The sequence below is a fragment of the Chaetodon auriga genome, chromosome 3 (assembly GCF_051107435.1).
Source record: "Chaetodon auriga isolate fChaAug3 chromosome 3, fChaAug3.hap1, whole genome shotgun sequence".
Classification (NCBI taxonomy): domain Eukaryota; kingdom Metazoa; phylum Chordata; class Actinopteri; order Chaetodontiformes; family Chaetodontidae; genus Chaetodon; species Chaetodon auriga.
In genome coordinates, this window is record NC_135076.1 from 23,623,372 (window position 1) to 23,639,007 (window position 15,636).

Consider the following 15,636-nt stretch of genomic DNA (forward strand, 5'->3'; position numbering starts at 1 on the left):
CTCAGCGACTCTAAAGTTGTGAGCTCAGCTGCAAGCTGAATCCACCACTGCTATCCTCAACTACCAACCATCTTGATTTCACAAATCCATATGTCCCCATCCATAACTACAAAAAATTATAAAAAGACTAACCATTGCCAAAGACAATTCATGCCAAAGTTTTGCAACTGCTTAGGTCATGGCTGGCTACTTTTTTTCATTTTAGGAAATAAGGAAAGCAGAAGCACTTGAAGTAAAAAACAAATGTATATGAATAAAAAAAAAATATATGGTCCAATTTATTAATAAAGGGCATTTTTCAAGAAAATTTGCACCTTCTTTCTTGTTTTTGTATATATATTATCATATTGTGAGTTTTTGGTATTGTCACATCCTGAGCATTAAACCATTCTAAATGTGTATCACAGTGGCCTGGTCGTCATGAGTGAAATTAAGTTTCATAACTAGGTTTGGGAACAAATACCACGTCTCGAACACATCCCATTTCCATACAAAAGTATTAAGCTCACCTGATACATTCCCTTCCATTGGACTCAGTCTTTGCAAGCAATGCTCTTTATCTGTTGAAAATCTTTGACAAACATAAGTGATTCCAGTTGAATAAAGTTTAAAAAACAGGCGTTCATCTGAAACCACAGCGAGCTTTTTCTGCCAGCTGACCTCGATGCTAAATTTCTTAGCTGTGCGGCAGATGATCCCTCATAACATCTGACATACATTTCTGTTATTCTAATGATTGCTATTTACTTTAACAGCACAGTGGGTCATTTAGATGTCTTTTACTCCCACTGCACTTTGTATTGTTGGTTTAATTCTGTTTGCACTATCAAAATCCAAAGTCTGAAGTCACTGAAAGACAGCGGAGGTCTTTCATGCAGTGTGTGTTATATTGCTCAGTTGAGATGGCTCATGAGTGATTGCCATAAAATTACTATGTTCAGGTAAAATCGATTTGTTAATTCTTTGCTAAGAGAACATTCTGTTCTATATCATTACTTGAATCTTTATCATATGAGATCTTGCTTGTCAAGGGAAAATGAGGTGTATCTATAGGTGGTTATGTAAGAACAATTATCACAAGCACCTTTGTACATACAGACTTTAGAAAATAACAGGTATTTCAAGCAAGGAGGACAAAAGCCTTGAGAAGCTCAGACCTTTCTCCTGCTGCGGGTTCAACTCTCTTCAACAATGTGGCTTTATAATTTTTTACTGAGTTTTGACCTCAAGGCGACATTCCTGTTTATTCTAGTTTTTATCCTAATTGCAGACTTCCTCAAACACAAGAACCCTCCAAATTTTCCTCCAGGACCGTTGGCTCTTCCCTTTGTTGGGAATTTCTTGAGCGTGGACGGAAAACATCCACACATTTATTTTACCAAGGTAAAGATTAACACACAGAAGGTTTCACCTTACAGTGCCTGTAATTATTAAGGATCGAAGATTAAAAGTGATATCATTGCTAAAGGCTTTTATCAATATGTTTCAGCTTGGTAAAGCACTTTAAAAGTGTTATCTTGTTTTGTTAATCAATCAATTTTGCACGTGAATTTTATTGAGGCATTCTGATACATTTAAATTTGATTAACCTAATTGAATTTACATACAGATCAAGACCCTTCACAGATAGCTTTGTGTAATTCCTATCAGATGATAGTTACAAATGTGAACATGTGCTTTACAACATGTAAACCTGACACTAAACTAAAAGGAAGCTATTTAAACAATTTTTATAAAACGCTTTAGGATTTTGACCAATTTAAAAGTCCATATGATGCAGTAATGTGTTGTGATTTATCACTGTTCCTTCATGTATTGTCTGCAGCTCGCTGACATCTATGGGAATGTGTTCAGCGTCCGCCTCGGTCGTCACAAGCTGGTGTTTGTGTCTGGATACAAGATGGTGAAGGAAGCCATTGTGGCACAAGCTGAGAACTTTGTGGATCGACCATACAATGCAGTCTCTGACAGATTTTACTCAGGAACCAAAGGTGTACAAATCTGTCTGCTCTCTCATGCTGCAGAGAAATTACTTCCCCTGAACCATTAACCCTCTTTCCTCTGCATGCTTGTGTCTAGATGGTCTGTTCATGAGCAATGGCGAAGTGTGGAAGAGACAGCGGCGCTTTGCTTTGTCTACCTTACGTAGTTTCGGCCTGGGCAAAAACAGCCTCGAGCAGAGTATCTGTGAGGAGATCCGACACCTGCAGGATGAGATAGAGAAGGAAAAAGGTGGCACACAATAAGTATAAAGTACAGTTATAGTTTGTCGCCTCAGCTCTTCAGCAGCTGTCTAAACAGCGGACTCCTTTCCTCCAGGTGAACCATTCAGTCCAGCAGGCCTCTTCAACAACGCTGTGTCCAACATCATTTGCCAGCTGGTGATGGGGAAACGATTTGAATACAACGACCACAAATTCCAGATGATGCTGAAGTATCTGTCTGAAGTTCTTTTTCTGGAGGGCTCTATATGGGGTCTGGTAAGTCAGCCACATCTAGTGACTTCAGAGACAGCATTCTGGTGGGACTGCGGGAGACGATCTGTAACCGTCTCTGAGGCCAATGGCCATGCTCATAACTTGTCACCAAAGATGATGTGAGTGAAAGTTTCTCTCATCTACTTCTTTATTCCGAATAGCTGTATGAGTCATTCCCTGGAGTGATGAAGCACTTGCCAGGTCCTCACAAGAAAATGTTCAGCCACTTCAACGCACTCCAAGACTTCATCACAGAGGAGGTGAAGAGTCACAAGAAGGACCTGGACTACAACAATCCCCGCGACTACATTGACACTTTCATCATTGAAATGGAGAAGGTATGTGAACAACTGCATTGTGCACATGTGATTTTTTTCCACCAAAATTGTTCCACTTAGTCCCGCCTTACTGCCTTTTGATTAGCTAGTGCTTGTTCAGCAGAAAGCCTTTAGCTATCAGTACAAAGAGTGGCAAAGCTCAAGTAGGGAGGAGGTCGTGGTGGATGATTAGGAAAAGATCAGGATTTTGTGTTAAAATAGACTGTTTGATGCTGTTTCGAAAACAGACAATAAGTACTAGTCAATCACAGCACAGGACGGCAGGAGTAGGTGGAACAGCTTAATGGGAAAAAACAATATTGCACACGCTGCACTATGTAGGCCCTCCTGTCAGTCAACTGTATCTTGTCTGCATTTCTGAACAGCACAAAGAGACTGACCTGGGCTTCACTGAGACCAATCTGGCCCTGTGCTCTCTGGATCTGTTCCTGGCTGGAACTGAGACAACATCCACCACTTTGCTGTGGGCTTTGGTTTTCCTCATCAAACACCCTGATGTCCAGGGTAGGTGCCACACTAGGCCATATAATGAGCTACCTGAAAAACAACCATAGACAGTAGAATAGGTGAACTTCTGGGTCTGAATGCAGAAGTGCTTTGAACTTGCATTCTTTCTAAGGGCCAGCAGGGGCGACCCAACAGGTGGCAGAACCAGATCAGATAGAGGCACAGCAATGCGTATCCATGGCAGCTCCACCCTTTCCCCCAAACATGGTCACTTCTAGCTCCAAAATGCCAAATTCAAGGCTTAAAAATGGCAGTCCATAAACCAATGATTGACATCATGGTGGCTACATCCACTGTTTATTATACAGTTGATGGAAACAACATGGAAAGAACACCAAACGAGTATACAGCCATGCTAGCAGCTCTAGTTGTTGAGATATTTCAGTCTGCACCAAAGTGGTGGACTGTCAGAGCAACATTGTCATGCCACTAGCATGGCTCATGATAGGGACTATTTGTGACTTTTGGAGGAAACAAATACAAACCTTCAAAGTTTGTCTGTCTTAAAGCAATACTCACATGTCCATTCCTTCAATTTTCTTGTATTTCTAGATAAAGTCCAGGCAGAGATAGACAGAGTCATTGGACAGAACCGCCTGCCCTCCATGGCTGACAGAGCCAACCTGCCCTACACTGATGCCGTCATCCACGAGATCCAGAGGGTTGGAAACATTGTTCCTCTCAATGGGCTCAGAATGGCCGCCAAGGACACAACACTGGGTGGTTACTTCATACCCAAGGTGGATCTAACACACAGTGATTTTAAGTGTTTTTGAGGAATGAAAAAGTGTTGTTTCAGTAATGCATAACACTAACCTATGGATTTTTTTTAGGGTACATCCTTGATGCCCAACTTGACCTCTGTGCTGTTCGACAAGACTGAATGGGAGACTCCAGACAGCTTCAACCCGGAACACTTCCTCAATGCTGAGGGAAAATTTGTGAAGAGAGAAGCTCTCCTGCCTTTCTCTGCAGGTAAACCTCAATCACCTCAATCTTTAGCACAACCTCAACCAGAATATAAGTGTTATCCTGAACTGTTAAACCTTCTGTGGACTCTTTAGGGAAACGTGTGTGTCTCGGAGAAGGCCTTGCCAAGATGGAGCTGTTCCTGTTTCTTGTCGGTTTGCTACAGAAGTTCTCTTTCTCTGTTCCTGATGGAGTTGAGCTGAGTACAGAAGGAGTTACTGGAACTACACGTGTACCACACCCCTACAAGGTTTATGCCAAGGCTCGCTGAATTATGCAGCATCTCACTCAACCATTTTACATCCAACTGATATGAAACAGATAAGACTTAAAACAGTTAAGGAGAGAAAACCTCTCAGTGTCAACCTTTCACGACTGTTTGATTGCCTCATGTAGCAAAGACCTGTTTTTTGTCTTGAAACCCAAGTCCATTTCCCCGTTGATACAACCCTCCTTGGATAACCATGACCTGGATGAATTGTAAATCTTCACAGACACTGTTTACAGGACATTCCCTCTTTCCTTGTATTTGTTAATGACAACATTTATAAAGATTTCATAAGCATACGTTCTTCAAGCTTACAAAATGTATTTGTTAACTTTTCTCTAAAGTAATGATGGTCAGTTATGTCATGCATGATGAATTGAAATCATTAACAAACCATTTCAACACATTTGTTAATGACTAATATAAGATTAATTGATTTGTGTCACAAAGCTTGTTTAAGTCATTGTTAAAAACACAACATGACATACATTCATGGCTGGAATAGTTTGTTATTATTTTGATTACTATTACATTCATTTAACTCTGACTAATCTCGAAGAAGAGGAATAATTTGTGGAAGACACTGTGATAAGAATTTTAGACACGGTATTTTTGACGGTGTGCAGAGCAGATCGAGCCAGACAGGAAGTCAGACAGAGGAACGGTGTAGAGAATCCGGTAAATTTTCAAAATAAAACCCACTGTGCACTCCCAATCATACATCGACAACAAAGGCAATTAAAAGAGAAAAAAAAGAAGTAAACAATTTAACTTCGAAGGAGACTCACCCATAGGAGAACGAACCCGGTGGAATTGCACCGCATTGTCCAGAATGGCAGCGATCAGCTCCATTGGATGCGTTGCGAACAGAACGTGGACGTCATGCGCCCGGTGGAATTCAGGGGTAAGAAGTGCTTGGTAATGTCCACCACAAAGACCAAATCACACAGAAAAGTGTTCACATCAGGTTTTCCCTTCAACTCTATGTATTATTCCAGACCAGCAAACACTGTGAAACAACTTCACCTCCCGGTGTCAGCAACTCCGCAGCCGCAACAAGGCACGCCTTCATACATTTTCCTGAAAGAGGTTTCAGTTTCTAAGCTTTTAGCTTGCTGACCACAAAACCTCCTTGCATGACACTGTCTCTGTCAGAATGCGGTCTTGTGAAAGCTGCTTGTTGGGCATCCAAACTCTTCCTAAAAGCGCTAACTCTATGCAAGCGCATTGGTCCTTGTAGCTCAGTTTAGCATGTTTTAGCTCTAACGATGCTCAAGTTTAGCCTTTATCATCACTCTGAGCTCATCCCCACAAACCACAAAGACTAGACACAGTCTTGTCTTTTACTTCAATAAAAAAGAATAATAATTTCTCCTTTCCTCTTGAACAGCACAACAGTCCGCATATAGTTACGTTTCATTGACAGACGCCATTTTGAAATGACGTGCATCCAGGGACGTGTGCGTTACGTTCAGAGAACACTCGGAAAGACGTCTTTAATCTACGATTTTATACAGGCTGCTAATTTAGTTAGTGTCTTTATTGCCGAAGAAAGAATGTAACGTATTGTTTTTTGTTTGTTTGTTTGTTTGTTTGTTTGTTTTGTTTTGTTTTTAGGAGCTGCCTCTTGAGCGAGATCAAACGGTCTAAATGTGATTTAACACAGGCCAACGTATAACAGTGAAAACTGACAATGATCTTGTGATCGTGGCCTATTTTCAGTTCTGACCTGCTGATTGAGGTGGTTTAATTGTACCATGTTTTTTTTTTGTTTGTCTTAATGAGGGCAACGTGTCAGTTTAAGGTTTGTTTAATGGGGACATTCAGCTTGGTTAAATAACACCAGTAACCAAACAGTGTGGTTGAACTACCTTTTTTAATCATCATCCATTTCTGCAATTGTTTTGTATTTGAGTGAATGATTTACTAGATTTGTCATCTGTCTGAATGGTTTTATAACAGCTCTAAAATGTTGCCTTTTCTTTCTGTGTGGGAAAAGTCATGAGTGTTTGGAACAGTGTAAAAATAAATCACTGAGTGTTGTCACTGAATATGGTCTGATAGTGTATTTAAGGCCTCTGGACATACCTCTGTGAACTGCAGGTGGATTCTGGTTCGGCTAATGTGAGGAATGTCATTGATCAGAGGACAAGACCAGGAATAAAGTCTGATGGCACTCTGTGTTTCCAAATATCAGTCAACAACAGAAAAAGAAAGATAAATATCAAAATACTCTTGCCATCCATCGCCTGTAAGCAGAGTATATAGTATATTTTCTCCATTTGTCATCTTATTTTATATTTGCCTGTTTATTTCACAGTGTTAGCTGTGCCATCACAAGAGAACAGGGTTCAGTGAGGTTAATAAATGCTTCTGTAATGCTTCACACACCGATGCTCATCGGTGTGTGAAGCATTACAAATTTTCTAAGTAGGTGGAAAAGCCTGGTTACAAAATGCTGATGTCGCACGGCGGAAGTTTTAAGTTACTTATTTTTTATTGTTGCATCCATTTGGTTTTATTGCATTTTATTTATTTATGTTCTTGCATGTTTTTATCGTTTTGCAGTGGTGTTTTTATTGTGTTTTATTGCATGGTTTTAGTGTGATGTAATTTGAGTTGTTTTACTTCCGGCCGGAGCACCCTTGGTAATTTGACTGGTAACTAGCACCTGTGAGTGCTTTACCTTTTGTATATAGACTGGCCAATGGGACTGGAGTACGGAGCGGTGAGCAGCCAACCGCACACGAAGAGGAGGGACGTAAAAGGACAAGGCGGAAGGAAGTGGGCGTGCAGCAGAGCGGGTGCAGAACGGGGATCGCACGGCGCGGAGATGGCAGCAGCAAACATTTTAGAGGACGATCCCGATACCGCCTGAGAGGCCTACCCTGAGACGGCCGCGGACCAGAGACCGTGACAGAGGTGGTGGTTGCAGCCGAGCCGACGAAGTCCAGAGTGTTACTACGTGACCTTACGGCAGCGGCAGAGCGAGGAGCTCTGCCTAGCGTGTGAGTACCCTTTGGGACCCAGTAACACTCTGGCACGTGAAAGGAAGGCGTCTCGGCTGCACCGTGTCGTGTACCTCCCCACTGCCGCTGTGTCTCTTGTGTTTGTCCAGGTATCCTGGCCGAAGGTCCGCCCTCCTACGGAGCGAGCCAGAGGAGGAACGGAGAGTGGCGTGGCGACGGCGAGGAGCAGGACGGCCGTCATCGGGTTTCGTTTTTAAATTGGTTTTAAATCGGGCCTTGTGCTTGTTTTAGTTAGTCTTTTTTTAGCCGATTTTAACCGGTGCATAGAAGACTCTGTGGCCCGTTTTAGAGACGGTGTTAAGGACACCTCTTTTTAATTTTGTTGTTTTTAAAGAATTATTGGTGTCTGTGCCTGGTATGGGCGAAATAAAAAAAGGGACAATCCTGTCCCTAACACACACAGCTTGTTTTTCGTTGTACCTCCTTGGCTGAAAACATAGTGCTCACCACTTGATGTAAAAGAACCAACTCAGTAGTTACAATAACCCATCACCATTTTCTTCATTCTCATCACCCCCCATCACACCAGGCTGAAAAGGGAGAGTTAGTTAGGTTAGTGTGTTAAGGTGATTTTGACCAGAGGGACAGGAGTTTTGGCAGGACAGGAGTGACCGGCAGGATGTGGGAGTGATGTCATTGGCACAGGAGAAAAAGTCAGAGGGTTTCTGGTGGACAGAAATAGAATGGCAGTGACTCAGAGGAGCCCAAAAAGCTCCAGGTTCACTGCATGTTAGTTGGCTTTGATAATAAGATTTGCTGTAAGTTTGTTAGGGAATCCTCCTGAATACAATATCAACCAAGGTGGACCCTGCATCATTATTTATTTTTGCGGCCATGTCTTTAAGACACCCTGAGTCAAAATCATGTTTTATCAATTTATTGATTTAGTTTGTATTGTTCTTACATAATGCATATTCTTAATGAGTTTTTGAATAGTACAGTTACCACAAACTAACACAAATGATTTCATTTCATCATGGGTGCAGCGGATCTGTCACAGCAGATGCTGCTGGTTTAAACCACTAACCTGCTGCTGTTGCTGGAAGCTGCCTGAATAACCGTTATTCAGCAGTTAATGTCTTTTTTTTTTTTCTTAAAAAAATGTAGTGTGACACTGTTTCTGACAACACTAGCAGGTTCAGGGCCAAAGCCTGCAGCACCATCTACAGGTATGTTAGCTGCAGAACGCAAAATGACAGGGAAAGAGAGGCTTTCAGCCTTGCAGTTTTCATGAGGAGTATTTCCAGTTGGGATGAAACAGAAACTTCACGTTACGAATCATCAGTGACTGCAGTCTTACTGTCCTATTGCGTACATACAGTTCCAGTTTTCTGTGACTTCTCTGCTGCAATTTACAACAAGTTTTACATGATCAGGTTCTTCTGACTGCCTCTCCCGATCAGACAACTGTACTGCTGAGACAGACAGAAAGAACAGGAAAAAAAGCTTACTCACATTAAAAACGTATTTTTTATGAACGTTTCCATTTGTCACAGTTGTGAAATTGAAGGCAAAGCGAGGCAAAACTCTACACGCATGAAAGGTGTTTTCTGATGTTGGAGTGGTGTGTGTGCACCTGTGGTGTGTGTCAACTAAAGGCACACAATCTATATGCTTTGGACCTTGGAAAAAAGCTGATGTGCAGACTTTGTCCTGTGTGCACAGAAAGTCGATTAAACATTACAAATATATTTTTTGAGGCTTGCTCTTATTTGAAATTAAATTTGTTCATGCATCATGAGAGCATGTTGGCAAAGCTCTTTAATGTAACCAGAAATGTAAAATTCTGTCAGCCTTTATTACTAGATTTCAGCATTGAGACACAATTACTTTCATGTGTATGAAAAGTGTCAGTTGCGTGAGTGTCACAGACAATGCGTAACACTAAGTAGAAGTAGTTTCCAACAGAAAACTGACAACAAAAAAATGGATATATAAAGTCAAGTCTTTAAGAACTGACTCATACAATTCCTAATCCCTAAGATGAAGGTTGTGTGTTTGGCCCATTTGTTCACCACTACTTCCCATCTTAAATCAGCAGCAAGCTGCTAGCTGCCGCTGCCACCATTTGACCCATGCGATGGCAGCAAATGAAAGGGGTCATAGTCTAAAGTGGGTTGGAAAAACGATAGCTGTCAGGAGTAGGACGCATTAGAAACAGGAAATGAGAGAGAGACTGAGGTTCTGTCCGCTGTCCATTATGTAATCAAAAATGTCTTTGTGTTTTGACCCTCAGGGCCCCTGGAGTTCAGAGATAGCAAAAGCATTATGTAATTGAGGGTCCTCACATGTATACAAGTAGAATAATGAGGCAGACCATTACCTTTATTACTGATATTTATTGAACTTTTCTACTATTGCACCCTTTGAAGTTGGATCAAAAGTAGCGCGTGGCTATGTGCTAAGTGAAAAAGTGATTTACTAAACACGTCTGTTAAATACATCTGCATAAAAATCCATTGACTGTAAGTCACGCACATATTAGCTTTTTGAAGATGCTTTATTTATTCATTTTGGCTTACTTTGCCGTCTGTATTGTTGACTGATTACTAAAAAATGATTTGTTTTGAAATTATTAGGAAGATGGGCTTGTGTCCATAACATGCAGTGCAAATGCACAGAGTAAACAACAAGCTGGACGAGATCAAGTTCCAGCCTTTGCTTTTCATTGCAGAGGTCCTGAGAGGCCACCGGTGTTATGTAACATCTCCTTCTTTGGACCTCTTTTTCCAGCTTCCTCCATTCCCTCACCCTGATAATAGGCACCACTGCTATCTGCACAAGCAAACTGATTTTACAGAGGAGCTTTCTGAACGATCTTCACCATGATTTTTGAAGCACTTCTTGAGTATTTGGACTTCAGTGGTTGGCTGCTGCTCAGTTTTATGGTTTTACTTGTGACTGATATTGTCAGAAATTGGAGGCCACAAAACTTTCCACCTGGACCCTTGGCTGTGCCTTTTCTGGGAAATGTCTTCACGGGGGTGGACTTCAAAACAATGGACAAGGTGAGGTGAAAGTAAAATTTTATTTTCCTGAGAGAAGAGTTGTGAAGAGTTGATCTTTGGGGTGACTTACAAAAGTGGCCTTATCAACTTGTTTAGCACAAGTTATAGCAATAAATACACAACGCCATCATAAAACTGCAACGCCAATTTAAAATAAGTACATAGTCATGTACTTTACCCAAACCAAGGGTTGATTTTCAACTATAATGGTTTATGACAACAAAGCTACAGGAAACAATTTCTCAGCTAAAACAATTAGTGACAAACTGCAGGTCAGTACATGCAAAATAAGTCATTTACTATGTCAAAAAAGAAACAATTTTAAAAAATCATGAACATATAGCAAACTGCAGATAAAACAGAGACGAACAGCAGTCACAAGGTCAAACTCACAGTATTATCAGCATCTCTGAGACCAATCTGTTGCAGGAGTGGTTACAGTGAGACGTTACCTCAAGGTTAGTCCAAAGTGTCTAGTAAGGGTCCACCTTCTTCAAGCACTTCATCTTGCAAAAACTCCCTTTATTTCAATGCAGTCTGTAGTTCAGAAATGAAAAGACTAAAAAAGAGTCTTTGTGAAACCTTTGGTGATTTGTTTTTGAATGCAGCTTGCTGAGGAGTATGGTCCTGTGTTCAGCCTGAGGAGAGGCAGCGAGAGGATGGTGTTTATTTCAGGATACAAAATGGTCAAAGAGGCTCTTGTGAACCAGCTGGACAGCTTTGTTGATCGACCTATTGTGCCTCTCTTCCATACTGTATTCAAGGGCCTTGGTGAGTATGTGAGAGCATGACTGCATGGCACCAAAAGCCTTTGACTGTATCGAGCTCCTTCTATAGGGTAATACCAAAAGTCTTTGTGCTGTGTTGAAGGATTTAACCACAAATCAGAGAACAGTCAGCCAGCTGATATGAGACAAACCGTATTGCCAGTGTAGAATATGTATAGTGTTGATATTTTTCCATCTACACTCCCCACAAGGATACACCAAACTCAGCACAGCAGGGTTTAGGGAGTGACGGTAGCTGTTTATTCTTAATCTAGCCGCTCATAAATTATTGAATTCCTAAATAAAGAACAGCACGTTATTTTGAAACTACACCCAGCAATGTCTGTGCGGGGCCTGTTTGCTTTGTGTGTAATTTGATATAATAATTACACAGGCATAGCTTTGAGCAATGGTTACCTGTGGAGGAAGCAGAGGAAGTTTGCCAACACTCACCTGCGTTACTTTGGGGAAGGCCAGAAGTCACTGGAAAAATACATTGAAGTGGAAAGCAACTTTATCTGTGAAGCTTTCAGAGATGAACAAGGTAAGTGAGTAAGATATGTAGTATTTCATCTGTTAGTTATCACTTGACTATTGCAAAAAATACTCCTGACAGTGTACTCTCGTCACATCCCAACTGTACAGAATGTATGTGGCAAATAAAGTGATCTTACATCCTAACAGTGGTGGAGGAAGTATTCACATCCTTTACTGAAATAAAAGTAGTAATACCACACTATTATATTCTAGTACAAATCCTGCATTCACAGTCAGTCAGTTAATTAATAATTTTAAAATCAATACAAAAATCTTGATTTGTAAAATAACTAATAACTAAAGCTGTCAAATAATTGTTGTGCAGTAAAAATTAGAATATCTAAATATAAAGTATAAGGTGGTACGAGGAGAAAATACTCATGTAAAGTACAAGTATCTCAACTTTGTGCTTAAGGTAATGTTGTTAGTTAACTTCCACAACTGCATCTGAATATGTATATCACCACTTGAACTGAATTCATCATATTCCCAGAAAAACCTTTCAATCCCCACTACATCATCACGAATGGAGTGAGTAACATCATCTCGTCTGTGCTCTTTGGACATCGCTTTGAATACAGCGATCAAAGCTTTCGTAAGATTCTGGAGTTGGACCAAGAGGCCATTGTGCTCACCGGCTCAGCCCAGGCTCAGGTAATTCCTGATCTGCCTCAACTATCATGGTGTGACCACAAAACAAACCAGGTCCATCACTGATCTGAGTTTCTCTCATCAATAGCTATACGATGCCTTCCCCGGTTTGCTGAAGTACCTGCCAGGACCTCATCAGACTGTCCATGCCAACTATAAGGAGATCATGATATTCCTGAAAAAGGAAGTAGAGAAGCACCAGGAGGAGTGGAACCCTGATGACCCCCGTGATTATATCGATGTATACCTGGCAGAGATGGACAAGGTAAGGGTGAAACTTGCCTGGACAAAGTCCACCAATTATTTTCTATGTGCAGTTGGACCAGAAAGTTGCATTAGGGCACTTGTTCTTGTTGTTCTCTCCCGTCTAGAACCTTGCTTGTGTTGTATGAAAATCTCATATGTACGTCCATTTGGATAAAAGCGTCTGCCAAAATGACAATTTGCAAATTGTAATTTAGTAACCTATTAAAATGTCATGTTCCACCATGACATCTCATAGAGCGTGTACCACATGACATGGCTGAGTCCTGACCACAGCAGCCTGGGTTCGACTCCAGCCAGGGTCCCTCGCTGCATGTTGTTCCCTCATTCCACTGCCTTTCCTGTCACTCTCCAGCTGTCACTATCAAAAGTGAAGAAGAAATGTAAAAAAAAATCCATCCGTGACTGCAGTAAAAACTAGGCTATGAAAGCATGGCTCTGTGTACAGTGCCATAAAATAAAAGCGTTTTCTGCTGATGCACTGCCAGAAAAAGGAGGATCCCCAGGCCGGCTTCAATATTGAAACCCTGCTAGTTTGCACCCTGGACCTGATTGAGGCTGGTACAGAAACAACTGCCACCACTTTACGCTGGGCCCTCATTTACATGTTGCACTACCCAGAGATACAGGGTTGGTATTTCATCAATCACTTTAAGCAAAGAAGTATTCCCATGAAGGTTATAGATGGTTTGGTCTTATTTCAAGCGTATGGTGTCCAATGAGACTGCGACTCTGCTTCCTCACTCAGAGAAGGTCCAGGCAGAGATAGACAGAGTGATCGGACAGTCTCGTCAGCCCAACATAACCGACAGACCCAATCTGCCTTACACGGACGCTGTCATCCATGAGTCTCAAAGGATGGGAAATATTGTTCCTTTGGGATTCCCTAAAATGGCCAGTAAGGACACCACACTGGGAGAATACTTCATACCTAAGGTAAAGGAGTACAGCCAGAGCCACCCAGGGAAGGATAACAAGCTATAAAATTCAGAAATTCTGCATAATTGATGCCAGTGTTTTCTGACTTGCTTTCCAGGGCACAGCTATTAACACGATGCTTGGGTCTGTGCTGTATGATAAGAATGAGTGGGCAACTCCAGATACTTTCAATCCTGAGCATTTCTTGGACTCAAAGGGCCAGTTCCGCAGAAGAGACGCCTTCTTACCATTTTCAGCTGGTAATTTTTACAGCTCCACTTTCACTGATTTAGCTTTGAGGAATTAATGACAGCAACAAGCGAGTTTGGAATCTGTTAACCTAAAGCTGCCGTTTCCCTGCAGGTAAACGTGTGTGTTTAGGGGAGCACCTGGCCAGAATCGAGCTGTTCCTTTTCTTTACATGCTTCCTCCAGCGCTTCACCTTCTCTCCTGTTCCTGGAGAAATGCCCAGTTTGGAGGGCGTGCTGGGCTTCACCCATTCCCCCCAGCCATTCAGGATGATAGCTGTTCCTCGCTGATTTTCTCCACCTTTTCTTAAGACAGCTAAAGACAAAGCATCAGCACAAATCATCAAAAATCTCCTGTGTTCCCATGGAGGTGTTTCCAGTTTTTTTGCTTGTGTAAAACTCACATATGGATATGTGTAATCAAAATTGATTAATATTTCTTGTAGCTTTGCTGCACCTGATGGGGGTACCTGCCTCACATATATATCATTATTACATGGTGAGTTCACTTAAAGTGAAGACATTTAAACACACATGTACAGATTCGATATCTATCTATCTTTCATTGGTCTGAAAAGCTTTCCTCTATGAGATCTCAGATAATTTATTGATTTGGTCAAAAACTTGAGATATTCATAAACTGTTGAGCCATCACGTGTTAGATAATATAAAGAGCAAATCATGTTTTGATCACTGGTCTTGAGTAACACAATCTCTCAGGCAAAGATTCCAGAGTAATTACACATGATTTGCTTCACGTCATAAAGACACACAAATCAAAGCCTCAGTCTTATATACAAGTCCATTAACTTCTATATCTATCATTGACTGAGTGAATGTTGACGCTATCTAACAACTACTTGCATTAGGTTGGGTACTTATCTTTGGAAATATTAGACTTCAGGAGTGGAGAAAGATAACATTGATGAAAACATTTAAAATTAGCCTCTGTGATTTTGTTAGTACTAAATAAAAAAATGTATTCTGTTGTGTGCACATAACCTTGTACCTTCATCTGAAGCCATGTCTACATCATTTTGACAGATTATAAGCAAGGAGTCAAAAGATGAAGTAACACAATTAGACAAGAAGCATGAAATTCTCTGATTTTACCTTTAATTGAGGTGGCAGTTATCTCTTTATCCTCCAGTGCTGTTAACTCAAACCATAATTTTTTTCTTTGTCAGCAATTTCTTTAAAATCTTTTAATGTTTTGAAATCAATAAATGATTTTGGTCATATCCCAGAGTTGTCAGTTTGCATGAATTGATTAGCGACAGTTTGGAGAAGTCAGCCATTGGCGGTGAGCTTCACAAATTTAAATGCACAGACTCTTTTTGAAACGACTCAGGCCAAAATGTTCACAGATGGTAATGTGTTTTATTACGTTAAGTTTATTAATTTTTATTCACGTTATGTTTAATCATGTTCGCTGGCTTTCTTCTTCACTCTCTGACGTGTCATCTGGTGATTCCCATATTTGCCTGGAAGTTATCCAAACTACAGGGCTACAAGGCAGGACTTGACTTTAGATAAAAGCCTCAGCTGGAAGAAGCTGGATTTCACCACTGAATTAATTTGTTTGTCCAATTTAAAATCACTGTCCATTATTACCCCAAGATTTTTTACAGTGGATTTTATGTATGGACTCAGTG

The 15,636-nt window shown here is 41.0% G+C and overlaps 1 protein-coding gene across 1 annotated transcript; it reads left to right on the top strand.

Moving 5' to 3' along the window:
* The first annotated feature begins 1,191 nt into the window (after positions 1 to 1,191).
* On the top strand, positions 1,192 to 15,221 carry LOC143318016 (uncharacterized). Its single transcript, XM_076725899.1, has 20 exons — positions 1,192 to 1,383; positions 1,826 to 1,991; positions 2,080 to 2,232; positions 2,320 to 2,480; positions 2,639 to 2,815; positions 3,181 to 3,319; positions 3,875 to 4,062; positions 4,156 to 4,297; positions 4,387 to 4,553; positions 5,391 to 5,463; positions 7,678 to 7,772; positions 10,405 to 10,596; positions 11,205 to 11,367; positions 11,758 to 11,907; positions 12,394 to 12,554; positions 12,640 to 12,816; positions 13,304 to 13,445; positions 13,564 to 13,751; positions 13,852 to 13,993; positions 14,097 to 15,221. The coding sequence occupies exons 1-20, from the start codon at positions 1,192 to 1,194 to the stop codon at positions 14,270 to 14,272; spliced, it is 3,144 nt and encodes a 1,047-aa protein (XP_076582014.1). The 3' UTR covers positions 14,273 to 15,221.
* Positions 15,222 to 15,636: the final 415 nt, after the last annotated feature.